This window comes from Delphinus delphis, chromosome 20 (genome assembly GCF_949987515.2).
Source record: "Delphinus delphis chromosome 20, mDelDel1.2, whole genome shotgun sequence".
NCBI classification, from domain to species: domain Eukaryota; kingdom Metazoa; phylum Chordata; class Mammalia; order Artiodactyla; family Delphinidae; genus Delphinus; species Delphinus delphis.
In genome coordinates this window covers 2,954,366-2,981,783 of record NC_082702.1, presented here as the reverse complement: position 1 = coordinate 2,981,783, position 27,418 = coordinate 2,954,366, and the positions used below count along the sequence as shown (strand labels likewise).

General features: G+C 53.8%; 2 protein-coding genes across 3 annotated transcripts; one reads left to right on the top strand and one right to left on the bottom strand.

Moving 5' to 3' along the window:
* Positions 1–299: 299 nt before the first annotated feature.
* LOC138413922 (uncharacterized protein C11orf96-like) lies at positions 300–3,767 on the bottom strand. Its single transcript, XM_069540255.1, has 2 exons — positions 3,729–3,767; positions 300–1,109 (listed from the first exon to the last, which is right to left on the bottom strand). The coding sequence occupies exons 1-2, from the start codon at positions 3,765–3,767 to the stop codon at positions 300–302; spliced, it is 849 nt and encodes a 282-aa protein (XP_069396356.1).
* Positions 602–14,026, top strand: EPN1 (epsin 1). Of its 2 annotated transcripts, XM_060000746.1 has the most exons (11): positions 603–854; positions 3,667–3,993; positions 7,723–7,972; positions 9,223–9,347; positions 9,716–9,790; positions 10,335–10,418; positions 11,046–11,349; positions 11,692–11,802; positions 11,901–11,987; positions 13,073–13,330; positions 13,412–14,026. In XM_060000746.1, exons 2-11 carry the CDS (start codon positions 3,766–3,768, stop codon positions 13,618–13,620), a joined length of 1,731 nt encoding a protein of 576 aa, XP_059856729.1. In that variant the 5' UTR covers positions 603–854; positions 3,667–3,765; the 3' UTR covers positions 13,621–14,026. The 2 variants fall into 2 exon arrangements, with proteins under 2 accessions (XP_059856730.1, XP_059856729.1); XM_060000747.1 differs by lacking the exon at positions 9,716–9,790 and having other exon boundaries at positions 602–854.
* Positions 14,027–27,418: the final 13,392 nt, after the last annotated feature.

Below are 27,418 nucleotides of genomic sequence, written 5' to 3'. Positions count from 1 at the left end.
GTTGTATTTTACTTTATGGAGCTGCTCCGTGTCCGGTGTGTGTAACCCCCTCCCCTCCAGTTCTCAGGGGTTCCCTTGGCCCCAGGCTGAGGCTTGGCCTTGGGAGGCCCAGCTGTCCGCACTGTCGATCTGGCACGGGCACCCGTGCCCTTGGCACACCCGAAGTGGCACACCCCGCCTGCGTGGCCTGCTCCTCTAGGACGGGCGTAGGGCGTGGCCCTGGGGAGGAGGGTGCAGTGGACGGGCCCCCGTATGAAGTGGGGAGGGGCGCATCCGGCTGGCCCTGTGGGCGCAGGAGTTCAGATCGTCCCAAGGCACCGCGGTGGGGCACGGTCTAGCGGGCCTGGGGCTACCGCGCGGGGGCGGACGACGACGTGGTCTCTTCGCCTTCGGCCGAGCTCGCTGGCCGACCCCTCGCTGCGCCCCGCCTCTCCGTGCGCGTACCCGGGGTTTCGCGGAGGCGGGTGGAAATGAGGCAAGTGGCTCTTGGCGACGGCTCCCGCGCGCCGGAAGTGACGGCACGCGGGAGAGCGTGTCCTCGGAAGTAGCCACTGCGCAGGCTCGCCGCAGACGGGGCGGCTGGGCGGGTCGCGCGGCCACTTCCGCTTCCGGTCCGTCGCCTCCTTTGGTTGCTTCCCGTCCGCTCGGCGGCTCCCCTCCCCCGCCCGGTTCTCCGCGCCCCGCCGGGGCGGCGGGGCCGTCGGCGTGCGGCCCTCCGTGCGTCCGCGCGTGCGCCTAAGCGCGGCTCCGCGTCCGCCGCTCGCGGCTCGGCGCGCGCCCCGCGACACCGAGGCCGAGCGGGGGCAGGGGGCTGCCCGCCATGACCCCCTGGAGCGCGGCGTGAGGGGGCCGAGGTGAGCGCGGGCCGGGGCGCGGCGGGCGGGCGCGCTCGGGCGTCTCCGTGGCCTTCGTGTGTCTGCTCCCGGCCGGCCTGGGCCGCCCGCGGCTCTTCGTCTCTCCTGCGTCTGCCTGTGTCTGTGTGTCAGTGCCGCTGCCTCCCGCGGGCCTCGCTTGTGCTCATGTCCGTGTCTGTTTCGGCGTTTTTGCAAAGCATTTGTCTCCGTGTGTCTGTTCCGGTCTCGTTCTGCCTTTCTGTCACGTTTCGGCGTCTGAGGGTCAGGATTAATGTTGGTGTCTCCGTTCGCCAGGTGTCTCTAGTCTCTGTGCATCTCTCCCCGCCGTCTTCCCATCTCATTTTTGTTCTGGTACCCGTGTCCTCCAAGCCCGAGTCCCTCTCCGCGGGTCTGTCGCTTGGTCTAGGGTCTGCCCCTTCCCCCAGGTTCTTGAGTTAGTTTTGGTGAAGAACCCGGCTCTGGAATCAGAGGTCCACTTTTTGCGAGCCTGTAAGATTTGTCAGGTGATTTATCACCAAACCTTAGTTTCCTAGTTTTTAAAATTAGTGTGTTTATGTTTCCTGCGTAATAGGGCAGCTTTGCCTAATAACGGAGGTGATGCTTTTAAGTGCCTCATCCTGGCGCGTAGTAAGTGTGTAGTTAACTGCTGGCAGCTCTGGTTTCCATTATTATTTGTAGATTTTTTTGTTCCACACAGATGACGTTTGACATCGTTTGATATCTGACTACCCTTTGGAGAATTTTGCCGTATGATTTGTGTTTTATTCGATCTAGCAATTCTCTTTGGGCTAAGCAATTTTGAAAAACGTAGTCTTGTTTTAAGCAGTATCTGTGAAGTTTTAGTTTTGCTGTGAAGGTTGAATGTATCTTCTAATGCCCGTTAATATAAATACACGGTGTTAAGATAGCACATTTTCTGATGGCCATCCTTTTGGAAATAGTTCTGTTTTTTCTCTGACAATAATAGTAGCCAACGTTATTGAACTACTACCCACGGGGCGCAGTGCCAAGAACTTTATGTATCCATTGTATTTAATCAACAGTTCTGCCGGGTGGAATCTTTTCCTTCATTTCAGAGTTGAGCAAACTGAATCTCAGGGAGGCCAGAATTTGGACCCAGCTTTCGTGTTCTTCTCCATTTTTTTTGTCTCTTATTTCCCTGTCCCAGGTTACTGTCTCTTTGCGTTTCAGGGTCTCCGTCTTTTCTCGTTGCCCGCCTGCCTCACTCTCTTCCCATGTTTCTTTATCTGTTTCTCGTGTTTTTGTCTGCCCAGCTTTCTCTGTGCCTCTTTTTCTTCTCTTTCTTTCCCTTTCCTTTCAGTCTTCTACTGTTAGTTGTCAAATTAGCTCTTCGTCTTAGTGTGTCTGGCTGAGTCCGTCTTGGCACCCTGGCCATCCCTTTTCAGCTGTTCACATCTGTCTCCCAAGTGCCTGCTTTCCTGTGTTCAAGACAGGGGCCAGCTGCCTCCCCTGGGACTCAGGTTGTAGGAGATCTCCGTAGGTCTCTGCCTGTGGCTAGCATGCTGGAAAGGTTGTGGACGGTGTGGTCAGAGCCTGCTCTGCAACCGGGTTGCTCCGGAGGTGAGGCCTGTGCCTTGGGTTCCTCCCCTGTGAGGTGTTTGTGAATCACGGCGCCATAGGGATGACCGGAGTTACCGTGTGTAAGGCACTCAAGAGCACGCCTGGCACCGGGCAAGGACTGAGTGAGTGCTTGCTGTGATGGGCCTCACTGGCCTGATCCTCTTCTCCTCTTTTCTGTTTCTTTCCCATCACTCTCCTCTCGGCACAGGTTAACTTAAAAGTGTATGTCCTGGAGCCCAGGGTGGCCTGGGGTGGAGTCTGTGCCGCCATGCCTAGTGTGTGACCTTGGCTGGGTTGTTTCACCTACGTGAGCCTCTGCTTCCTCAGCTGTTAGAACCCCGCCCGCAGTGTTAAATGAGATAATGGATGTCTCGTGCTCCAGGAGTGCCTGGCACGAAGCTGGGGCCTAGCCAGCGGGCTTGTTCCTTATCTCTCCTCTGCGTTGGGACACCTCGTCCCCCTGGCATACCCCCTCCTGTCTATCTCTGCTCCCTTTGTCGGCCTCCTCCCTGTGTGTCCTTGTTTCTGCAGGGGATTCTGCCCCCCTCACTCCTGCTCCAGAGGTCTTTCCTGCCCTCCCTCCTTCCCTTCCTTCCTGCACGGTTTATTGAATGGCTCTTCCGGGTCAGCTCCTCTGATGGGAAAAGCCACGTCCAGACAAACGTGGTCTCTGGCCCCATGGGGCTCTCAGGGCGGCCTCAGCCACAGAGTCAGACAAACGAGTAGAAAATCACCAGGGCGAGTGAGCCTACCGACGAGGCCCCCTGGGGAATGGTGGCTGTGGTGTTGGGGTGGGGTGTTCCAGCGGAGCCCGCGGGTGGGTGCAAGGACCTCGTGAGGGGGACTGTCTCATGACACCACCCACGTGGATAGCGCGTTTCCTGTGCAGCAGCCTCCCTCCAGTTTTCTGGACTCCGAATGAAGCCCCATCTCGCAGAGGAGAACACTGCGGTGCGGGAGGTGCCAGGCTAGGAAGTGTTGGCTGGGGCGCGCCTCCTTCAGGCCTGTGGCCTGCCGCTGCACGCTCTGCCTCGCTGAGCCGGGCCCTGGCAGGAAGGATCTGGGCACGACTGAGGAACTGAAAGGTGGATGGGGTGACTAAGGCAGAGGTTAACCAGGGCCAGAGCCTCGCAGGCCACAGTGGGGACCTGGTCCTCCACCCCACAGGCAGCGGGGAGCCGGGTGGCCGCAGATCCCGCTTGTGTTCCCAAAGGTCCTCTCCTTTCCCCAGATGCGGTGACCTGCCAGTCCCTGCCGCGGCCTCCCTCCTCCTGCCGCCCCGTCTCTGCACACCCCGGGGGGCCTGCCCCCCTCCCCACCGCCAGCCACCATGTCGACCTCCTCACTGCGGCGCCAGATGAAGAACATCGTCCACAACTACTCGGAGGCCGAGATCAAGGTTCGGGAGGCCACGAGCAACGACCCCTGGGGCCCGTCCAGCTCCCTCATGTCTGAGATTGCTGACCTCACCTACAACGTCGTCGCCTTCTCGGAGATCATGAGCATGATCTGGAAGCGGCTCAACGACCACGGCAAGAACTGGCGGCACGTCTACAAGGTCAGTGCAGGGTGCAGAGCTGGGTGGGGGCATGCCCACCAAGGGGCGTCCAGAGTTGGGCCGCCTTCCTGTTTTCCAAGAGGAGCTGGAGTTCGGTGTCTTTACGTAATTTATGTAAATTTCTCTCGTTCAGTGAAGGCAACAAAGAATTTTGGGCCTTGTGGTTTTTGAAGAAGTGGCACATTCTCAAGACTGATCCACTTAGAAGGCCTAAGTGGGTGCCCAGTGTCCACCCCTCCCTCAGAGGCGGCTGTGTCCCCAGCTTCTGTCCTCTCTTGATGATCTGTGCGTGGAAGTCCAGGCAGGTGGGCAGCTCCGGGCAGTTTTGGGGGCCACGGACTGGTTCTGTATCTTCGTTGCAGCGGTGGTCCTGTGGCTGTATGCAGTTACCAGAGCGCAAAGCAACGTGAAAGGAAGGGTGAATTTTACCGTGTGGAAGTCATACCCTACTTTTAAAAAGGAAAACAGGCATACGTGTTAGGGATCGTTTCTCATCAGGACAACAAAGACTTGTCACTCTTTCTTTTTTTTAAACAATTTCCTGTCTACTGTCTGGGTTGATCATAATTGACGTAGCCAGCTACCTGGTGCTGGAACTTTAAGTTGTTTGCAGTGTTCTGCTTTTACAAACAAGACAGCCATGAATGTCCGTGTATGTTTGCCATTTTCCAAAACTGGAATTTCTGGGCATGTGCCTGTGCCATTTTGATAAATGTGGCTAAAGTGCCCCCAGTGATACACGCACACGCCCCGATCCAGTGAACAGACAGAAGGACAGACCACAGGCTTTGGGTAAAGGGAACTCAGTTGCAGGCAGCGCTCAGTGGGTGGGTTTCTCGTTTGACTGCTGTTCTGGGGACCTGGGGCCTGGCGTCCCAAGGTGGGTCAAGAAGTGGTGAAGGGCCTGGGCTGGGGCAGGTGGCGAGGCCCCTCCCCCAGCACTGCGGCCTCAGGCCAGTCCCGGGACATCCCTCTGTGGGAGAGTCCGACTCCTGGGGCCCAGGGGTGTTGGTGAGTCCTTCTGTCGCTGTTCCTTCGGTAAAATGGCAGTTGAGGGCCTGCTCTGTATGTGGCGGTGGGCAAGGTGGGTGAGGCCCCTGGTCTCGTGGATGTGGACCGGGGGCATGTCTGTCCTCCGGAGGCTGGGGTGGGTCCCTGGTGGGTTCCAGGACGAGGAGCCTGAGGCCTGGAGAGGTGGCGCTGCTTATGTTCCAGCCGGGATCTGAGGTCCGTTTGCTCTGGCTCCTTTCCATGCCCCTCCCTACAAGCCACGCTTGGGTCTTGGTCTTGGATTTGATTGAGTCATTTCTTGTGAAGGGAAAGGGCAGGGGGAGCTGGGGAGCCTTTGTGTGAGGTTGGGGGGAGGGGCAGAAGCTGGGTGGGGAGGGGCCCGGGCCAGGTGTGCGAGGGGAGGTGAGTCCTGAGAGGCCACAGGTGGCAGGTTCTTTGTGACCGGTGCCTGTGGGCGGAGAGCAGCAGAGGTACTTCTTCTAGGTGGGGGAACTGAGATGCAGAGGTTCAGGCCCGCCCTCGCTGTGGTGGGGCTGAGAGGGCCGTCCCTGAGCCCACCCTCTTGACTCCGGGCTGTGTCACCTGACTTCGCTGAGGAGTGCAGGGTCTCAGTCTTTATTTCTGAAAGCAGGGGTCAGTAAACTACAGCCCACGCGTCACACCTGGCCCTGCGCCTATGTTTGTAAGTAAAGCTTTATCACACGTGGCCTGGTGCAGGGCTGAGCTCTCAGGACCGGGAGTGCACGGCCTGAAATGCTGGCGGGTTTATCACCCGGCCCTTTACAGAGAAAGCTTGCTGACCCCTGTTTAAGCGGATGCTCGCATTCTGACGGCCCGGGACATCCTGGACCAGGCTGTTTTGGAAACCCGTGATGTTTTCCATCGAGGCGCATGTTCTGAGTGCACAGCCCAGCTGGCTCTTAGGTGTGTGCACCGCTTTGTAGCCACTTCCCAGGTGGAGATAGAGTATGTGTTCCCAGGAGGCACCGTGCCCGGCCTTCTGTCTGCTGAGATTGTTCCAGGCGTGGAGTCCTGTGGCCTGTGAGCCTTGGTGCCTGCTGTCTTTAGTCTTTGTTCGCCGTCACGTCTGGGGGGTTGACGTGTGGAGCAGCCACTCGTTCACGTACACGGCTGTGTGTGTGGGGCTCCTGTCATATGAACACGCCACGACTCATACGTGTGTATCTCCCCCCGTGGGGTGTTTGGGTTATTTCCATGTTCGCAGTCTTTAAACTGCAGTTCCGAAGTCCCCAGAGCTTTGAAAACGAAAGTTTTCAAAAGGCATTTGGCACCAAGGCCCCGTCTGGACTGTGGTGAGGTGGTCTACCTGGCATTTGAGGGTCCCACAGAGTGCGACCGTGGCGTCACCCTCCTCTGGGGGACTTCCGTTACACGTGGTGTGTGCAGTCTTTATGGCGCGAACTCGTGAAAATTCTGAATTCCAAAGCACCGCTGGCCCAGGGGTTCTGGAACCTGCCTTCCACACGCGGATGTGCTTTTTACTTCTTTCGGTTCTCCTCTAAGGCGTAAACATTTCTCAGTCAGTTAAAGACTAATCTCTAATTACAGAGGTGAATAGTGTCAACACACCTTCAGGACCCATGCCAGGTACAGGTCAGGCTCCCTGGGAAGGCTGAGGAGATGTGACCCTGGCGGATTCCGCTGTTCCGCTGTGGTTCAGACGGCTTCCCCGGGGTGGCCTGCCCCTCCCTCTCTGTTTTGTTCTGCTCTAGACCTAGGAGCCCTGGGTGGATCTGGGAACTCTGGGAGGCCCCTGGTGTCACCTGCAAAATCTAAGGTGTTCCCTTTTCCTGAGGACAGTGGCCATGGCCTCCCACAGAGCCTGAAAGGGGCCAGGACCCCTCACCTCACTCCCCAGATGGCCTGGATTCCAGGCTCTTCAGACCACAAAGGCCTTGCCTGGGGTGAGGAGTGGGGGGGTATTTCCTATTAAACCTTGCTGAAAAGGGATTTGTTCCCATGTCGTAAAATGCAGAAAATCCCAAAGGGTGTTCCCTCTTCCCTGCCCACGTGGTCCTCCCTCGGGGTGCCCAGGCCTGGACGGGCCCTGCCGGCACAGCGTCTCCCTCCTCCGCCATTGTCTTCAGATTGTGCCCGGGCGGTGTGAAACTTTATGCGTGGGGTGACACTTTCCAGACTCACAGGGTGCTAGAGAAAGCGGGCGGATGTGTCGTGCACTGGGCACCCTGAGCGGGACCTAACAAGCTGCCTTCCGGCCGTGTGACCTTAGATCTTCGTTTTAATGAACAGAGCAGGGTCTGCACCGATCGCTTGGCGATCCCCACGTGGGCTGCGGTGATGCACCGGCCGTCTCCCCTTTCCCGGTGTTTATTGAGATACGCGTAGGTCACGTAACACACGATTCACCCTTTCAAAGTGCACAGCTTGGTGGCGTTAATAAGCACATTCACGGTGTTGTGCAGCCATCACCCCACCTAGGTCCAGAATATTTTCGTCCCCCTAGACAGAAGGGGGGATCTCCCTATCCCACTGAGAGTCACCCCCAAGTCCCCGGGCACACTTTGTGGGTTTGCCCGCCCGGACATCTCCTGTGAATGGACTCTCGCACACTCTGCTCTTTGGGGCCTGGCTTCGGCCACCCCGCGTGGTGTTTTCAAGGTCCATCCCGGTGGCAGCTCGTGCTGCAGAGGGTGTGGGTGAGCTGGGCCTCGGGTGACAGTGCGTCCCCCCCTGCAGGCCATGACGCTGATGGAGTACCTCATCAAGACGGGCTCGGAGCGCGTGTCGCAGCAGTGCAAGGAGAACATGTACGCCGTGCAGACGCTGAAGGACTTCCAGTACGTGGACCGTGACGGCAAGGACCAGGGTGTGAACGTGCGCGAGAAGGCCAAGCAGCTGGTGGCCCTGCTGCGCGATGAGGACCGGCTGCGGGAGGAGCGTGCCCACGCGCTCAAGACCAAGGAGAAGCTGGCGCAGACCGCCACGGGTGAGCCAGGGTGTCCGGGCCCATCCCCTGCGTGCCCCCTCTGGTCTGTCTGGGGGCGGCCTGTGCCCGAGAGGGAGTGCGCGGTCCGGAGGAGGTTGCTGCCACCGCGGGAACTGTGCTCAGGCAGAGGGCAGGGGGCTGAGGCCCTAGGTGGCTGCACAGGACGGAGGAGGGCCAGAGCGGTGGCGAGCGGGACTCGGCTGGAGTTGGAGGAAGTGTAGGTGCTGGGTGGCGACCAGCGATTAGGAGGACAAGAGGTGACGTAGAGGAGATAGAAAGGGCGTCCTCCACGATGGGAGGTCCAGTTGTGTCGGGAAGCTTTCAGTTTTATATATGGGTGTGCAGGATTCTGAGTGCTCCTGGGAAGGGCCTTTTATGCTGGGACTGGGTGGGTGTCGAAGGTAGAAACATTCCCCAAGTGGTGTCGTGAGCGCGGGTGGAAGCCGTCTGTGCGTTTGAAGCGGGAAGGGTAGAGATGGGAGTCATGCCGAGAGGTGGGCCTGGCAGCTCTACCTGGCAGCTCTCGGACCGGGGTGGGGGTGGGCTGGGGAGGCGGGACCGTGTAGGAGGCCCAAGCAGTTTCCAGGTGATGGAGGTGGTGTCTTGGTAGGTGGTCAGGATGGAGAGGCAACGTGTGATGGCGAGCGCTCCCTGGCCGGCAGGAGCGAGCCTGGGCCCATGTCTTCTCTCCATCCTTTCCTCATTCGCCCCTTGTCCCCCTTGTCCCGGGATGGGGCCGGGGGCCAGGTGTGCAGGCCGCTCCTCCCCCGGCATCCAGCCGCTGGCCCTAGCCCTGGAGACCGAGGCTCCAGGCTCCCCTCTGGGGGCTGTTGGGAGCTTTCCCACCTGGGGACCAGGGAGGAAGGCCCTCCGTCCCCCTGGGGCCTGAGATGGGGCCCCGAGACAGGCCACAAGGCATCTCTGACCCGGTGCGGGAACTTAGCTCACGGGCTCAGAGGTTCCCCAGGGCCCTCCCTCTTTATCAGCAGACTTTTGTCTTGGGCCATCAGGGCTGTCCTTCTTTAACCCTGTCCTTCCTGCAGGTGGGGCCGCCGCACCCCTCCGTGGGTTTGCATGCACACCACACCCCCTCCCTGACCATGGAGCTTGGGGTCTGGGTCCCACTGGGGATCTTGGGGGAGGGAGGCTAGGCCCGAGGGGAGGTGGGGGGTTTCAGACTCTGCCAGCCTGGCTGCCTGGGCCGTGGGTTCCCCTCTTCCATCTGGGCCTCAGCGTGTGTGTCCCCTCAGCCTCCTCCGCAGCCGTGGGCTCGGGGCCCCCGCCCGAGGCAGAGCAGGCCTGGCCGCAGAGCAGCGGGGAGGAGGAGCTGCAGCTCCAGCTGGCCCTGGCCATGAGCAAGGAGGAGGCCGACCAGGTACGGCCTGGCCACAGGGCGCGGGGCTGCCCGCCGTTCTGCCGTCCTTCTCCACGCCTCGCCCTCAGCCTCTGCCTGCCCCTCCTCTCCCGGTCTCCCTCCTCTGCTCGCCCTCTGCCCCGTCTTTCCCCGCTCCCTTTCCTCTCTGGGTGCTTGGCCTTCCTGGCCCTGCCCAGCCCGGCTCCCACCCACACCCCAGGCTTGTCTCTTTGCTGTTCTTCACCAGTTCGGGGACTACGTCTGTGTGTGTGTCTCTTGCTCTGCCCGAGCCTGGCTCTCTGTCTCCATCCTTGTGTGTGCTCGTCTCTCTCTCCCTGCCTCTGGGCCCCACCTGTCTCCCCCAGCCCCTCACACTCTCTCTCCCCCAGCCCCCGTCCTGCGGCCCCGAGGATGACGTCCAGCTCCAGCTAGCCCTTAGTTTGAGCCGTGAGGAGCACGATAAGGTCAGAGCAGCCTCCCCACCCCGAGGCTCCCCTGAGACCCTCCCCAGGTCCCCGCCTCCTCTCACCTTGAAGGGCCCCACCCCTACACATCCGTGCTGCAGCGTTTTCAGTGGGACCTTGTGTCTAATGGGTCCCCGGAAGGATACCCGGCACGTGAAGCAGATGCCTTGTGGCTGCTCTGGGTGGTGAGGGTGCTCTTCTCTCTCTCTGTCACAGCCCCAGGGCTCCACCACCTTCACCCCCTGCAGAAAACACCCGGAGTCAGGCGCCCCGTGCTTCCCCAGCCCGTTAGAGCAGCCCGGCCCGTCCCGTCCTGGCCCCTGCACAGCACCCTCCCGTCATTGTTCCCCCCGCCCCGGCCTGAGACCCCGTGTCCCACCCCATCCCACACATCGTCCGCATCCCATTTTAATTTTCAGTCGCCATTGTCTGGGTGGGAGGGTTCGGGGCTGTCCATTTGGGGGTGGGGTAGGGGGAAGTGCAGTGTTAGCCCCATCGCTCAGAGTCTGACCCCTCCCCTGCCTGCTGCTTCTGGCCGGAACAGGAGGAGCGGATCCGCCGTGGGGATGACCTGCGGCTGCAGATGGCCATCGAGGAGAGCAAGAGGGAGACCGTGGGCCAGGAGGAGGTGAGTGTGGGCGCCGGGCCGGGCCTGGGTGGGTGGGCGGGCAGACTGGCGGGATAGCGTGTCCAGGCCGGCCTTGGCCGGAGGCCTCATCAGTGTCTGACGCAGCCCAGGAGGATCTCGGCCCTGCCCTGCCTGCTCCCCTGCCCCTGGGAAGGGGTGTGCAGGGTCTGCAGGGGCACCTCCCATCCAGAGCGAGCTGGGCTACCCCTGGGACGCGCATGGGGAGCTGCGGGTGCGGGGCCGAGGGCGACGGCTGCGGCCCTTGTCCTCACTCCGTCGGGGACTGGTCAGTGGCCTGGGCTGGGTGGGAAGCGGGTGTGTGGTGTTGTAGAGCCAGCCGACTGCTGTGCGGAGAGTGGACGGAGGGGCTGGGGGGAGGAGGGCCGGGGTGGGTGGGGAGGTGGACAGGGTGGAGCGTGTCAGAGGAACAAGCAGCTGGGTGTCTGCCCCCGCTCCCGTCCTCTCTGGGCGCTAGGAGGTCCCCTGGCGGTAGGTCTGCCTCACCTTGGCACCCGGCTCCCACTGCCCTTCCTGCTGTGTGGCTGTCCTGTCTCCCCCGGCATTCTCTCTCTCGGTCGGGGTCTGCCCCACTCCCCATTTTCTCTTTGTCCTCTTTCTTCCCTGCAGTCGTCCCTCATGGATCTTGCTGACGTCTTCACGGCTCCGGCTGCTCCGCAGGCCGCGGATCCCTGGGGGGGCCCAGTACCCATGGCTGCTGCCCTCCCCACGGCGGCCCCCACCTCGGACCCTTGGGGGGGACCCCCCGTGCCTCCTGCTGCTGATCCCTGGGGTGGTCCGGCTCCTACACCGGCCTCCGGGGACCCCTGGAGGCCTGCTGCCCCCACGGGGCCCCCGGTTGACCCTTGGGGTGGGACCGCGGCCCCTGTGGCTGGAGAAGGACCTACCCCCGACCCGTGGGGGAGCTCAGATGGTGAGTGCCCGCTGCCTCCCTGGCCCTGCGTGTGGCGTGCAGTCCTGGGGTGCCTGGGGGGGTGGGTGCCCAGCGGCTGTGGGGGCTGTAGGAGGCGGAGGGGGGTGCCTGGGTGAGGCACGCACGAGACCCCTCACCCCACCCTGGCCGGGGGCCTCTCGGGGGCTTTCTGGAGGCCTCAAGGCTGAGGAGGGCTTTGCCGGAAGGGGGCGCCTGGCAGTGTGAGCCGCAGGGCTGGAGGGTGGTGGGGACGTGGTGGGAGGGTCCTGAAGCCTCGGGGCTGCCTGGCTTTGGGGGGTGGGGTGGGCTGCCAGCCCCTCACCTGCCTTCTTCCTCACGCAGGAGGGGCCCCAGTCGGCGGACCCCCAGGCTCCGATCCCTGGGCCCCGGCCCCGGCCTTCTCCGACCCCTGGGGGGGGTCCTGTACCAAGCCCAGCGCCAATGGCACCGCAGGTACTGGGGGGTGGCCCGGGGGGGCCGGGCCTCAAGTGTGGGAGGAGTCGCGTCGCCTGGGCCCCTGGGGAAGCTGAGGGCACACCCTGACCCCACAGTGGTCGGGGGGTTTGACACGGAGCCTGACGAGTTCTCCGACTTCGAGCAACTGCGCACAGCCCTGCCAGCCTCTGGGAGCAGCACGGGTGAGTGTCCCCCCCAAGCCCAGGAGGCCTGTCCTTCAGGCTGGGCGGCTGCTTGAGGGTTGAGACACAGCAGGACGGCTGCAGCCCCCAGGTGGGCCCGGCCCCCAGGCCTCCCCCAGAGCTCTTGTAACAGCGTGACTGAGGTGGAGCTGGTCGTTCACCCATCGTAAAGAGGAACTTCTTACTTTGTTTTCAAATAACGTCAGACTTAGAGAAGAGGTGCAAAAATCGTACAGAGAATTCCCTTTCTCCAATTTCCCCAAATGCTGCTGTCACCCCGGAATGTTCCTTGGAGTGCAGTGCAGACTCCGGGGGCCTCCGGGCGGTGTGGCGCCTGGACTGGCCTGATGGCTGCCCCTCCCTCTGAGGACTGCACGCCTTTCCTCACCTGCCCACCGGCGTCCTGGGGCAGGGGTGTTTGTGCACCCCTCTTCCTGGAGCTCCGAGCGCCTGTCTTCCGGCCAGAGTCCGGGCTGGCCTTTGTGTCTGCAGGTTGTCCTTGGGCTTGTCCTTGAGGTGAGACCCCGAGTCTGTGTGGTGTTGGGGGCTCTCTTCATAGTGCCCACGTCCCTGCCCTGGGTAACATTCCTCTGGTCCCTTGGTTTTTCTGCGTCTTCGAGTGCAGCAGGCTTTGTGGAGGGAGCAGGCCTGGCACTAGTGCCTCCCCCACCCCAGGCTGACTGTAGGTTGCCATCCAGTCTTCTGCAGGTCTCACCCTTCCAGGCTTCTCTTCAGCTACATGTGTGCCTGTCTTTCAGTATCAGACGGGGTTCTTAAATCTTAAGAAACAAAAAATCAGGCCTCTCGCTAACGGCACATCACCCAGTCTCCTGGGACGGTGGGCACCTGCCACTGTCCCCCCGCGCGTCCCCTCGGGGCAGTCGTGACCCGTCGTGTGAGCGTCCCGAAAGCCGTGCTATTCTGCTGTCACCCGCTGGGGTCGGTCCCTGACCTGGAGGATGTCAGAGGGTGGTCCTCCCGGCCTTGCCTCTTGACCTCACACCCGCATGGTTTGGCTCTGGGGCTGCCTCCTCAGGGTCCCCACGGCAGCCTCTCCCCTGAGCCCCCTCTGCGGCCCCTTCCAGGGGAGCTGGAGCTGCTCGCCGGAGAGGTGCCCGCTCGTAGTCCCGGTGCCTTCGACATGAGTGGGGTCGGGGGCTCTCTGGCCGAAGCTGTGGGGAGCCCCCCGCCTGCAGCCGCCCCGACGCCCACGCCGCCCACGCGGAAGACCCCTGAGTCGTTCCTGGGGCCCAATGCTGCCCTGGTAGACCTGGACTCGCTGGTGAGCCGGCCAGGCCCCACGCCGCCAGGAGCCAAGGCCTCCAACCCCTTCCTGCCGAGCGGTGAGTGTGGCCCGGGAGCAGGGGTGCTGGCCCGCCCGGCAGACCCGACTCGACTCCGCTCCCTGTCGTCTCCCCCCGCAGGAGGCCCGGCCACCGGCCCCTCCATCACCAACCCCTTCCAGCCCGCACCCCCCGCGACACTCACCCTGAACCAGCTCCGGCTCAGCCCCGTGCCCCCGGTCGCTGGAGCGCCGCCGACGTACATCTCTCCCCTTGGCGGGGGCCCTGGCCTGCCCCCCATGATGCCCCAGGGACCCCCAGCCCCCAACACTAATCCCTTCCTCCTATAATCCAGGGCGGGAGGGGGCTTCCCCCATTCCTGCTCCCTGGGCGACCAGTGTTGTGAGTGCATGTGAAGTGGGGGACCCCTGCCCCCACCCCAGCGTCCTTTCCCCTCCTGGGGCCCACTCACACTACACCATCTCCCCCCATTCCCGACCCTACCTCCCCGGAGAGAAACTGGACCTGGGGATGGGGAGGGGTGCGGCCGGAGGGGGACCCCTGCCCACGGCATTAGAAGGGGGAGGGACAGCGGGGGGTCCCCCCACCCATCTCCCTCCCTCCCAACTCCTGACTGGCCCCTCAATCAGTGTTTGAGCCTCCTCGTCCCCTCATGCACCCCTCGGTGAATCCTTGGTGATGATTTTGGCAACTTCGGGAATAAATGGCAATTCTTATGGGCGCGGTGCCCTCAAGTTCCCATTCATGGTTTCTGTGACTCCTTCACCTGGGGCACCCAGGGCTCCGAACCCATGGGCCTCCTGGGGGCAGTTGGGAGCTGGCGCCTCGTGGAAGCCTTGATTTCCCTGACCCTCTGGGTGCCGTTGGGTTCTGTGCTGAGGGAAGGAGGGGGCACTGAGTCCTGGTGGAGCTGTGGCCCACTCAGGGCCAGACAGTCACCCTTATGAGGGTCAGGAGTCCCTCTGGAGAGCTGACGGGGCCCTGGGCTGTGCCAGCGGACAGCACGTTGAGGTTGGGGTCCAGGGCTCATGAGTTGTCGGTGAGGACGGGGGAGTCCTTACCGAGGCGGCACGCACTTGACACACCTCAGACACGCTCCAGCCATCCTCCTGTGCCCAGCATGGCACCGCTGGAGACCCGCGTCGGCTGCTGCTGGCTGAGCTCGGAGACCACAGGTGCCTCCTGCCTGTTTGTTCTCTAGGCTGGGCCCCAGGGGGTCTGCAGGCCAGCTGGCAGGGTGAAGCCACTGTCGCCCCTAGGAGCAGCAAGCGTCGCCTGGTCCAGGCCCCGTAGTCCCAGCTGGGTGACGGGGGCTCCCTCCAGGCTCGTGGGGTCAGGTCCCCGCCCCGGTTTGTTCCCGAAGTGATTCCCTTTAACAGCTGGCTCAGGGGCCCATCCCATGGGCCGGGCACCATGGGACCAACTGGCCTTTGTTCTTTCCCAGGAGGTGCCCTGGCATGGGGCGAGCGAGGGCACAGGTACATGCAGACCACCGGGGGCCAGAGGGTGTGCCCAGGCTGGCCTGCACTGACCTGCCTCCAGTGGCGCCCACTTCCCACGGTGTGGGGGGGTGACTGGGGAACCTCAGACACGGCTGTGGCACGGTGGCCCCGATGGGTCCTAGAACAGGAGCGAGTGTACAGGTCAGAGGCGGGGGTTAGAATCAGTGGCCCTGGACTGGTCAGGTCAGGCTCCCTCCTGCGCACCTGTGGTGATTGGAGCTTTGTGGGGTCCGGATAGATGGAAGAGGGGACCACCACCCTTCCCCAAGGAGGACGGGGCCCAGGGAACTCGGTCCAGTCGGTTGGTTCAGGACTCAAGGTGCTGTGTCTCTTGGGCTTACGTGGTGTGGGGGGCGGGCTCCTGGCCACCTGGACTGTGGGAGTTGGGAGGTGGCCCGGGGGGGGCAGTGGGGCAGTTGCCAAGGGCAGGGGTACCATCCTTGGGGGCCATCCTGATCCCTGCTCCTGACTCGGGCTCCTGAGCCCTCCTGTTCCAGCCCCTGGGGTCCCCGAGGACCCTCCCCCTCCAGACACGAGCCAGACCCTCTGTGTTCACTGGGCGTGATGCCGCAGAGCCTGCCCGCCACCTCTTAAAAAATGCAGAGGAAGGCAATGATGGGAATGTGGGACTTCAGTTTACGCTAGTGGAAGGGTTAAAGGTTACAGACTGCAGTCTTTCTGGTGGTTTCCTTATTTGTCAAAACGAGGAGAAACCACCACAACCCGGGCAGCCACGTGCCCATGAGGCAGCATCACCTCCCGGGCGTCCTCCTTTTCATTCCTTACAGCGTGAAGTACACAGGAGCTCCAGAACCTTGGGTCTCCTCGTGTATCACGCTTTCCAGAGTGTTCCGGCCACCAACTCTCAGTGGGAGCTGCCGCCTGAGGGCGCCCGCCTCGTAGGCCCGAGCGTTTGGTCTGTAGTGACTCGTCCCTTCCTGGTGGTTCACGCCCGCCGCCCGGGCCGTTGTGCGTGCGCCTGCAACCAGGCGTCTGTGTCCAGGGGTTTGAAGGGACAAGCCCCCACCCAGGGCTGTTCTGATTTAGGGTCGGGGAGCGGCTTGTGGGCCTGTGGCCAGCAGGTGGCGCCAGAGACCGAGGGCGGCGGGCGCGGAGGCGACGCAGGGCCGCTGGGCGCCAGCGCTGGACACGCTTCCTCTCCCAGGCACCCTGGTCCCCTGGCCCGTCTGCACGTACGCCCTCAGCACGTCCCCACACTCACCTGCACCCTCCCTCTCACCTGCCCCTGCAGATGCCCCCTTCTCACGCAGGTGCACGTCCGTACTGACCGCCCTGCGCTGCACAAGCTCACAGGGTTTCAGTCTCACCCCGTCTTAATTTTTCTCACACGGAAACTCCAGTTCAGGCCCAGACTCGGCCTCAGCCAGACTCTGCCTTTGCCCCCCGTTTCCTTTAAAGCAGAAATACTTTTCAGAACGGTCTGCTCTCTGCAGAACGCCCGTCCGTCTCCTGCCACACTGGAACCAACGCCCTCATTCCTGCTTTGAGTCGGTGTAACCAGACCTTTACTGTGCGGGAGTGAAACCCACACACGTCAGCTGATGCCCCAATTCAGGGGTCTGCGCCCTGCGGTTGGAGGGTGGGAAGGGACGCTCACTGTGTAGAGTTTTACTGGCATGCAGCCACACCCGTCCTCTAGGGCAGCGTTGAATAGGTGTCATAGAGACCCTCCGGCCTAAAGTATTTACTACCTGACTGAGGAAAAGCTTGCTCCCAGCAGCTCCTTGTACCTTGCGGGAATTCTAGTGCCCACCAGCCATACCAGCTGAAAGCCCACAGGGCCCCCAGCCCCCGGAACAACCATAGGTTTCCCAAGAGCTTTTCAGCAAGTTCTTTTTGCTGTCTTTCGTTTCCTATTGAGTGTGTCTTCCTGCTCTTATTCTACTTCTAGGGCAAATTCTTTGTTTCATCCACATCAGTTTACTTCCGTTCGAACACTTATAATTTCCAAGAGTACTATTTAACGTTTGCTCCTTAAAATACGATTTTAATGGACGTTTTCAAGCACACAAAACTGTAGATAACAGGGTCATCACTTGCCCCCCCCCCCCCCCAGCTGGGGAACTCGTGTCTGCCCTCAACCATCGTTTACATCCAGGAGATCTAGTTTCATCTACACACCCCCTCGCAGCCCCTTCCCCTGGAGAATTTTAAAATGATAATTGTACCCTGGCTGGGAACAGTTTGGTGTTAGAGCATATATGGGGGGGGAGGGGACCGTGTAGCAGTTAACCCGACAGATTCAAAGGGGAATAAACAATGGGGGAGAGGTTCACGATAGGACTGTGGCAGAATTGCTTCCCTGTTGCCTTTCGGAATGTTCCAACTGATGACTTCAAATCGCCTCACTTCAATCACGCAGGCAAACCTGATTAAGCCTCATTAACTTCAATCATTATAAAGGCAAATGACGATTATTTGAGAATGTGAATTAAACAGAAGACAAATACTAAAAATGGTACCATGATGAATGTAGTTTAATCTCCACTCATATCCCCTTTCCCTGGGTGGCACACCTGCAGCGACAGACTCACCAGTCTCTAAAGAACTGCGCCCCCCCACCCCCACCCCTCCCATAGCAGCAAACTACTGACTGGTAGAAAATATTTGTGAATCTTATACTGAAAAGGATTTAATATCCAAAATATATAAAATACTCTGAAAAACTAACAACAAAACCAACCCCAGGGTTGGGACTTCCCTGGTGGTGCAGTGGTTAAGAATCCACCTGCCAATGTAGAGGACACGGGTTTGAGCCCTGGTCTGGGAGGATCCCACACTGGAGCAACTAAGCCCATGTGCCACAACTACTGAAGCCCAGGTGCCTAGAGCCCATGCTCCACAACAAGAGAAGCCACCGCAATGACAAGCCTGCGCACCGCAACAAAGAGTAGCCCCCGCTCGCCGCAACTAGAGAAAGCCCATGCACAGTAGCAAAGACCCAGTGCAGCCAAAAATAAAATATAAATACATTTAAAAAACCAACCCCATACAAAAACGTGCAAGGACTTGAATAGACATTTTTCCAAAGATAAACTGCCAGTAAATACTTGAAAAGATGCTCAACATCATTAGCCATTGGGGAAGTGCAAATCAAAACGCAGTGAGACAATGTTCATTGCACCACTATTTACAATAGCCAGGACATGGAAGCAACCCAAGTGTCCATCGACAGATGAATGGATAAAGATGTGGCACACATATACAATGGAATATTACTCAGCCATAAAAAGAAACAAGATTGAGTTATTTGTAGTGAGGTGGATGGACCTAGAGTCTGTCATAGAGTGAAGTAAGTCAGAGAAAAACAAAATACCATATGCTAACACGTATATATGGAATCTAAAAAAAAAAAAAAAAAGGTTCTGAAGAACCTAGGGGCAGGACGGGAATAAAGACGCAGACATAGAGAATGGACTTGAGAACGTGGGGAGGGGGAAGGGTAAACTGGGACGAAGTGAGAGAGTAGCACGGACATATCTACACTACCAAATGTAAAATAGATAGCTAGTGGGAAGCAGCCACATAGCACAGGGAGCTCAGCTCGGTGCTTTGTGACCACCTACAGGGGTGGGATAGGGAGGGTGGGAGGGAGACATAAGAGGGAGGGGATATGGGGATATATGTATGCGTATAGCTCATTCACTTTGTTATACAGCAGAAACTAACACAACAATGTAAAGCAATTATACTCCAGTAAAGATGTTAAAAAAAAAAAAAAACAGTGAGATACCACCTCACACCTGCTAGGATGGATATAGTCAAGAAAGGGAAAATAACAAGTATTGCAGAAGATGTGGAGAAACTGGAATGCTTGCTCATTGCTGGTGGGAATATAAAATATTGCAGCAGCTGTGGAAAAGTTTGGCGATTTCTCAAAAGGTTAAACATAGAGATACCATATGACACAGCAATTTCTCCTAGGTATATATCCAACAAAACTGAAAGCGGGGATTTGACAGATACTTGGACACCCATGGTCATACCAGCACTATTCACAATAGCCAAAAGATGAAAACAACGCAAGTGTCCATCAGCGACTGAATGAATAAATGAAATCTTTTATGTACATAGAATGGACTAGATTTCAGCCATAAAAGCGAAAGTTTGATATCTGCTACAAGGTGGGACAACTTTGAAAACATTTCAGTTAGAGAGACAAGGCAGATGCAGAAGGACAAATACTATATGACTTCACTTATATGAAGTACCTGGAACAGGCAATCCATAGAGACAGTGAGTAGAATAGAGGGCCCTTTGGGCTGAGAGAAGGGCGAGTGATTCTTTTAATGATACCAAGTCTTGGGTACAGGAAGTGGTAATGGCTGTATGCATTGTGAATGTGTTTAATGTCACTGCATTATACACTTAAGGATGGTTAAAATCATAAGTATGAAGTTATGCATGTTTTATAACAAAGTTTATAACAATGGGTAACTGGTAAATGATGACTAAATGCAGTAATTGTGGATGTTATAGAAGCTGACATATACATTTAACATTTCAACCGTGATTTCAACAACTCCCAAGCAGACCCTAGGAGTTCTAGGATCCCTAAGGATCAACAGGAAGGGGGTAAAAGTGGGGAAACATAAAGCCAAAATATGAATGTCCTGCATTAACCACAGACGAGAATCTATAAAAGTAGTGGTATAAAAAACGAAAATGGAATTTAGTATGTAAAAGTTGACAAAGGTGACCACCAGCATTAGGATGGTGTGGGTGGCTCTGGTCTCCGGGGGACATTTGTGGTAGCCAGTGGGGGTGTGAATATACTGCACACTCTCCTGTGGTGTCTGTGCAGGAGAAGCACCATGTAGCCACTGGACCAGATCATAAGGCCAATAAACATGGCATCAGAGATGGACCACAGGATGACAATGTCTGCAAAGGGACTTGAGGATGAACAGAGCCACTACCCTTGGTTGTCGGTTTCATTTCCCATGTACTGTGGACCAGTGACTGTCACAGAAACAAAGATATTCATTAAGACCCTCAGCATCCAGCAGGTGCAACAGGAAGGACCACTGACCTTGGGGGCTCTATTTCTGAGCATCACCCACTCCCCTCCCCTCCCCTGGGGATGAGGGTGAAGGACTGATAGGTGCTCAGGATACAGGTGGAGCACAGGGTGGTGCTGCGAGCCACTCTCTTTATATAATATACAAATTTACACCCAAGACTGGACAGGGAGTTCCTTGAAACAAAAGCTGCCACTTTGTGGGGAATCCCAGAGGAGAGAAGAACCAGGAAATTAGCCACAGCCATGCGGGTGGGCCTCTGCTTGTGGCCAAGCAAGATTGGAGAGACGCTGTGGAAGAAAATCATGACATTGGCCGGAGACCCAACCGCTATCTGTATAAGATACATGGTTTTTCAGAGCTGCCTGGTTTGCAGTTCTTAGGACATCTTTCTGAAAAGACATGGAGAGGGCTTCAAAGTGGCCTGAAGCAGAAAGGAGGCTGTGCTGGCGCTGACATCAGCAGCCTTCTTACATAACCAACATTGGGAAGGGATTCTCACTCTTTTCTTCTCCTGAGAAAGAAAGACACCATCATACTCCAGAGAAATGGCTTTACCTGGAGAACATACACCTGACATCAGTTATAACTTTCACCATTATTATTTTGTATTTATTACTCTTCACCTGTATCAATATGTCCTGTTCTCCCCCTTCATGTAAGGTCCATGAACTTAGGAACCATGTCTGTCTTGTTCAACAGCACTGTTGACACATAATAGGTGTTAAATAAAATGTACTGAGTACATGAATAATTGACAGGAGACAAAGAACGTACTCTACCCCTCTTAGAATTCATGATCATCCTGAATATTTCAAGAATGTATCGGGATTCAAGATGGAAGAGGAGTAGGTGGACATGGAGTTCTTCTCTCTCTACACTTGCAGCAGGAATACATCTATAGATGCAACAGTTCTCACGGAACACTGGCTGAAAACTAGCAGAAGACCTTGGACTCCAGAAAGGACTATAAAGATCCCTTCATAACTGGAAGGGAAGCATTTGAGGCTGTCAGGAGAGGGTGAAGCAGCCGATCTATGGCAGACCGGACAGAGTGAGAACTACACAGACGGTCCATACCACGGCCCTACATGCCCCCAGACTGGGACGTGTGTTCACAGGCTGCCCCTCCAAGAGAGAGGACGTGTGTGCACCAGTCTGCATGGGGAAGCAGTAGGGACAGAGCCCAGCACCACCTCCTGGTTCTCCCTCCAGGGAAGCCAGGAAAACAAGAACTAGCAAGAGCTTGACAAATGCCTGGCTTCGAATTGGAGACCATTCACCTGCCTATTGCTTCATTCCTGGAAATTTCACTGCAACTAAGTGAGAAAAAAAACATACCTGAAAGAAAGAAAACAAAGAACAGAAATACCCCAGAATTCCTAAAGAACAGGTCTTGGTGCTCTGGCCGGGTGTCAGGCCTGAGCCTCTGAGGTGGGAGAGCAGAATTCCAGACACTGGTCCACCAGAGACCTCCCGGCCCCATGTAATATCAAACGGTGAAAGCTCTCCCAGAGATCTCCATCTCAACGCTAAGACCGAGCTCCCCTCAATGACCAGCAAGCTACAGTGCTGGACACTCCATGCCAAACAACTAGCAAGACAGGAACACAACCTCACCCATTAGTAGACAGCCTGCCTAAAATCATAATAAGGTCACAGGTACCCCCAAACACACCACCAGACCCGGTCCTGCCCACCAGAAAGACAAGATCCAGCTTCATCCACCAGAACACAGGCACTAGTCCCCTCCACCAGGAAGCCTACACAACCCACTGAACCAAGCTTACCCACTGGAGGCAGACACCAAAAACAATGGGAACTATGAACCTGCAGCCTGTGAAATGGAGACCCCAAACACAGTAAGTTAAGCAAAATGAGAAGACAGAGAAATACACAGCAGATGAAGGAGCAAGGTAAAAACCCATCAGACCAAACAAATGAAGAGGAAATAGGCAGTCTACCTGAAAAAGAATTCAGAGTAACGACAGTAAAGATGATCCAAAATCTTGGAACTAGAATGGAGAAAATACAAGAAACGTTTAACAAGGACTTAGAAGAACTAAAGAGCAAACAAACAATGATGAACAACACAATAAATGAAATTAAAAATTCTCCAGAAGGAATCAATAGCAGAAAAACTGAGGCAGAAGAATGGATAAGTGACCTGGAAGATAAAATAGTGGAAATAACTACCACAGAGCAGAATAAAGAAAAAAAGAATGAAAAGAATTGAGGACAATCTCAGAGACCTCTGGGACAACATTAAATGCACCAATATTTGAATTATAGAGGTTCCAGAAGAAGAAGAGAAAAAAAAAAGGGACTGAGAAAATATTTGAAGATATTAAAGTTGAAAACTTCCCTAATATGGGTAAGGGAGTAGTCAATCAACTCCAGGAAGCACAGAGAGTACCATACAGGATAAATCCAAGGAGAAACATGCCAAGACACATATTAATCAACCTACCAAAAATTAAACACAAAGAAAAAATATTAAAAGCAGCAAGGGAAAAGCAACAAACGATGTACAAGGGAATCCCCATAAGGTTAAGAGCTGATCTTTCAGCAGAAACTCTGCAGGTCAAAAGGGAGTGGCCGGACATATTTAAAGTGATGAAAGGGGAAAACCTACAACCAAGATTACTCTAGCCAGCAAGGATCTCATTCAGATTCAACGGAGAAATTAAAAACCTCACAGACAAGCAAAAGCTAAGAGAATTCATCACCACCAAACCAGCTCTACAACAAATGCTAAAGGAAGTTCTCTAGGCAGAAAACACAAGAGAAGGAAAAGACTTACAATAACAAACCCAAAACAATTAAGAAAATGGTAATAGGAAGATAAATATCGATAACCACCTTAAATGTAAATGGATTAAATGCTCCAACCAAAAGACACAGACTGGCTGAATGGATACAAAAACAAGACCCATACATATGCTGTCTACAAGAGACCCACTTCAGACCTAGGGACACATGCAGACTAAAAGTGAGGGGATGGAAAAAGATATTGCATGCAAATGGAAATCAAAAGAAAGCTGGAATAGCAATTCTCATATCAGACAGAATAGTCTTTAAAACAAAGACTGTTACAAGAGACAATGAAGGACACTACATAATGACCAAGGGATCAATCCAAGAAGAAGAAGATACAACAATTGTAAATATTTATGCACCCAATATAGGAGCACCTCAGTATATAAGGCAAATGCTAACAGCCATAAAAGGGGAAATTGACAGTAACACATTCATAGTAGGGGACTTTAACACCCCACTTTCACCAATGGACAGATGATCCAAATTGAAAATAAATAAGGAAACACAAGCTTTAAATGATACATTAAACAACATGGACTTAACTGACATTTATAGGACATTCCATCCAAAAACAGCAGATTACACTTTCGTCTCAACTGCTCATGGAACATTCTCCAGGGTAAATCATAACTTGGGTCACAAATCAAGCCTTGGTCAATTTAAGAAAACTGAAATCGTATGAAGTATCTTTTCTGACCACAATGCTATGAGACTAGATATCAATTACAGGAAAAATTCTGTAAAAAATACAAACACATGGAAGCTAAACAATACACTACTAAATAACCAAGAGATCACTGAAAAAATCAAAGAAGAAATAAAAAAATACCTAGAAACAAATGACAATGAAAACACGACAACCCAAAACCTATGGGATGCAGCAAGAGCAGTTCTAAGAGGGAAGTTTATAGCAATACAAGCTCACCTTAAGAAACAAGAAACATCTCGAATAAACAACCTAACCTTACACCTAAAGCAATTAGAGAAAGAAGAACAAAAAAACCCCAAAGTTAACAGAAGGAAAGAAATCATAAAGATCAGATCAGAAATAAATGAAAAAGAAATGAAGGAAACAATATCAAAGATCAATAAAACTAAAAGCTGGTTCTTTGAGAAGATAAACAAAATTGATAAATCATGAGCCAGACTCATCAAGAAAAAAAGGGAGAAGACTCAAATCAATAGAATTAGAAATGAAAAGGAGAAGTAACAACTGACACTGCAGAAATACAAAGGATCATGAGAGATTACTACAAGCAACCCTATGCCAATAAAATGGACAGCCTAGAAGAAATGGACAAATTCTTAGAAAAGCACAACCTTCTGAGACTGAACCAGGAAGAAATAGAAAACATAAACAGACCAATCATAAGCACAGAAATTGAATCTGTGATCCGAAGTCTTCCAACAAACAAAAGCCCAGGACCAGATGGCTTCACAGGCGAATTCTATCAAACATTTAGAGAAGAGCTAACACCTATCCTTCTCAAATTCTTCCAAAATATAGCAGAGGGAGGAACACTCCCAAACTCATTATACAAGGCCACCATCACCCTGATACCAAAACCAGAAAAAGATGTCACAAAGAAAGAAAACTACAGGCCAATATCACTGATGAACACAGATGCAAAAATCCTCAACAAAATACTAGCAAACAGAATCCAACAGCACAGTAAAAGGATCATATACCATGATCAAGTGGGGTTTATCACAAGAATGCAAAGATTCTTCAATATACACAAATCAATGTGATAAACCATGTTAACAAATTGAAGGAGAAAAACCATATGATCATCTCAATAGATGCAGAAAAAGCTTTCGACAAAAGTCAACACCCATTTATGATAAAAACCCTCCAGAAAGTAGGCATAGAGGGAACTTTCCTCAACATAATAAAGGACATATATGACAAACCCACAGCCAACATCATTCTCAGTGGTGAAAACTGAAACCATTTCAACTAAGACCAGGAAGAAGATGAGGTTGCCCACTCTCACCACTATTTTTCAACATAGTTTTGGAAGTTTTAGCCATAGCAATCAGAGAAGAACAAGAAATAAAAGGAATCCAAATTGGAAAAGAAGAAGTAAAACTGTCACTGTTTGCAGATGACATGATACTATACATAGAGAATCCTAAAGATGCCACCAGAAAACTACTAGAGCTAATCAATGAATTTGGTAAAGTAGCAGGATACAAAATTAATGCACAGAAATCTCTTGCATTCCTATACACTAATGATGAAAAATCTGAAAGAGAAATTAAGGAAACACTCCCATTTACCATTGCAACAAAAAGAATAAAATACCCTAGGAATAAACCTACCTAAGGAGACAGAAGACCTGTATGCAGAAAATTATAAGACACTGATGAAAGAAATTAAAGATGATACAAACAGATGGAGCGATATACCATGTTTTTGGACTGGAAGAATCAACATTGTGAAAACGACTATACTACCCAAAGCAATCTACAGATTCAATGCAATCCCTATCAAACTACCGATGGCCTTTTTTCACAGAACTAGGACAAAAAATTTCACAATTTGTATGGAAACACAAAAGACCCCAAACAGCCAAAGCAATATTGAGAAAGAAAAATGGAAGAAAAGAAAGTATGGTACTGGCACAAAAACAGAAATATAGATCAATGGAACAGGATAGAAAGCCCAGAGATAAACCCACACACATATGATCACCTTATCTTTGATAAAGGAGGCAAGAATATACAACGGAGAAAAGACAACCTCTTTAGTAAGTGGTGCTGGGAAAACTGGACAACTACATATAAAAGAATGAAATTAGAACACTCCCTAATACCATACACAAAAATAAACTCAAAATGGTTAAAAGACCTAAATGTAAGGCTAGACACTATAAAATTCTTAGAGGAAAACATAGGCAGAACACTCTATGACATAAATCACAGCAAGATCCTTTTTGACCCACCTCCTAGAGACATGGAAATAAAAACAAAAATAAACAAATGGGACCTTAGGAAACTTCAAAGCTTTTGCACAGCAAAGGAAACCATAAACAGGACGAAAAGACAACCCTCAGAATGGGAGAAAATATTTGCAAATGAAGCAACTGACAAAGGATTAATCTCCAAAATATACAAGCAGCTCATGCAGCTCAATATCAAAAAAACAAACAACCCAATCCAAAAATGGGCAGAAGACCTAAATAGACATTTCTCCAAAGAAGATATACAGATGGCCAACAAACACATGAAAGGATGCTCAATATCATTAATCATTAGAGAAATGCAAATCAAAACTACAATGAAGTATCATCTCACACTGGTCAGAATGGCCATCATCAAAAAATCTACAAACAATAAATGCTGGAGAGGGTGTGGAGAAAAGGGAACCCTCTTGCACTGTTGGTATGAATGTAAATTGATACAGCCACTATGGAGAACAGTATGGAAGTTCCTCAAAAAACTACAAATAGAACTACCATACGACCCAGCAATCCCACTACTGGGCATATACCCTGAGAAAACGATAATTCAAAAAGAGTCAGGGGGACTTCCCTGGTGGCACAGTGGTTAAGAATCTGCCTGCCAATGCAGGGGACACGGGTTCGAGCCCTGGTCTGGGAAGATCCCACATGCCACGGAGCAACAAGGCCTGTGCGCCACAACTACTGAGGCTGCGCTCTAGAACCTGCGAGCCAAAACTACTGAAGCCCGAGTGCCTAGAGGCCGTGTTCTGCAAGAAGAGAAGCCACTGCAATGAGAAGCCAGCACACCACAACGAAGAGTAGCCCCCGCTCACCGCAACTAGAGGAAGCCTGAAAGAAGCAACGAAGACCCAATGCAGCCAAAAATAAATTAAAAAAAAAAAGTCATGTACCACAATGTTCATTGCAGCGCTATTTACAATAGCCAGGACATGGAAGCAACCTAAGTGTCCATCAACAGATGAATGGGTAAAGAAGATGTGGCACATATATACAATGGAATATTACTCAGCCATAAAAAACAATGAAATTGAGTTATTTGTAGTGAGGTGGATAGACCTAGAGTCTGTCATACAGAGTGAAGTAAGTCAGAAAGAGAAAAACAAATACCATATGCTAACATATATATGGAATCTAAAAAAAAAAAAAAGTTCTGATGAACCTAGGGGCAGGACAGGAATAAAGATGCAGACGTAGAGAATGGACTTGAGGACGTGGGGAGGGGGAAGGGTAAGCTGGGATGAAGTGAGAGAGTGGCATGGACATATCTACACTACCAAATGTAAAACACATAGCTAGTGGGAAGCAGCTGCATAGCACAGGGAGGTCAGCTCAGTGCTTTGTGACCACCTAGAGGGGTGGGATACAGAGGGTGGGAGGGAGACATAAGAGGGAGGGGATATGGGGATATATGAATACATATAGCTCATTCACTTTGTTATACAGCAGAAACTAACACAACATTGTAAAGCAATTATACTCCAATAAAGATGTTAAAAAAAAGAGAATGTATTGGGTGATGTCACCATGATGGCAATGCAAGAGGCTCCGTCCTCTCATGGACACACTGAAAACACTTACTCACAGATTAATTCCTTCTGAGAGAAATGCAGAAACACACCAGATGACTTAGAAAATACCCACATCAATGAGTGGAAGGAAAGGAAGAGAAACGAAAATGAGGATGCCAGGCACCTCTAGGTGATGGTGTTCTGGATCTAGGAAATAGGAGAATCTGAAACAGGAGGCTGCCTTTTATAAATTAATGAAACAAGGAAGTTTTATAAAAATATAAAA

Coding starts and splice junctions, on each gene's coding strand:
- LOC138413922 (XM_069540255.1), bottom strand. CDS start 3,767: ATGGTGGCTGGCGGTGGGGAGGGGGGCAGGCCCCCCGGG. Junction 1,110..3,728: donor AGGGGGGCAGGCCCCCCGGG/GTGTGCAGAGAC, acceptor CCTGACCCTCAG/ACGCCGAAACGTGACAGAAA.
- EPN1 (XM_060000746.1), top strand. CDS start 3,766: ATGTCGACCTCCTCACTGCGGCGCCAGATGAAGAACATCGTCCACAAC. Junction 10,419..11,045: donor AGACCGTGGGCCAGGAGGAG/GTGAGTGTGGGC, acceptor TCTTCCCTGCAG/TCGTCCCTCATGGATCTTGC. Junction 11,803..11,900: donor CAGCGCCAATGGCACCGCAG/GTACTGGGGGGT, acceptor CTGACCCCACAG/TGGTCGGGGGGTTTGACACG.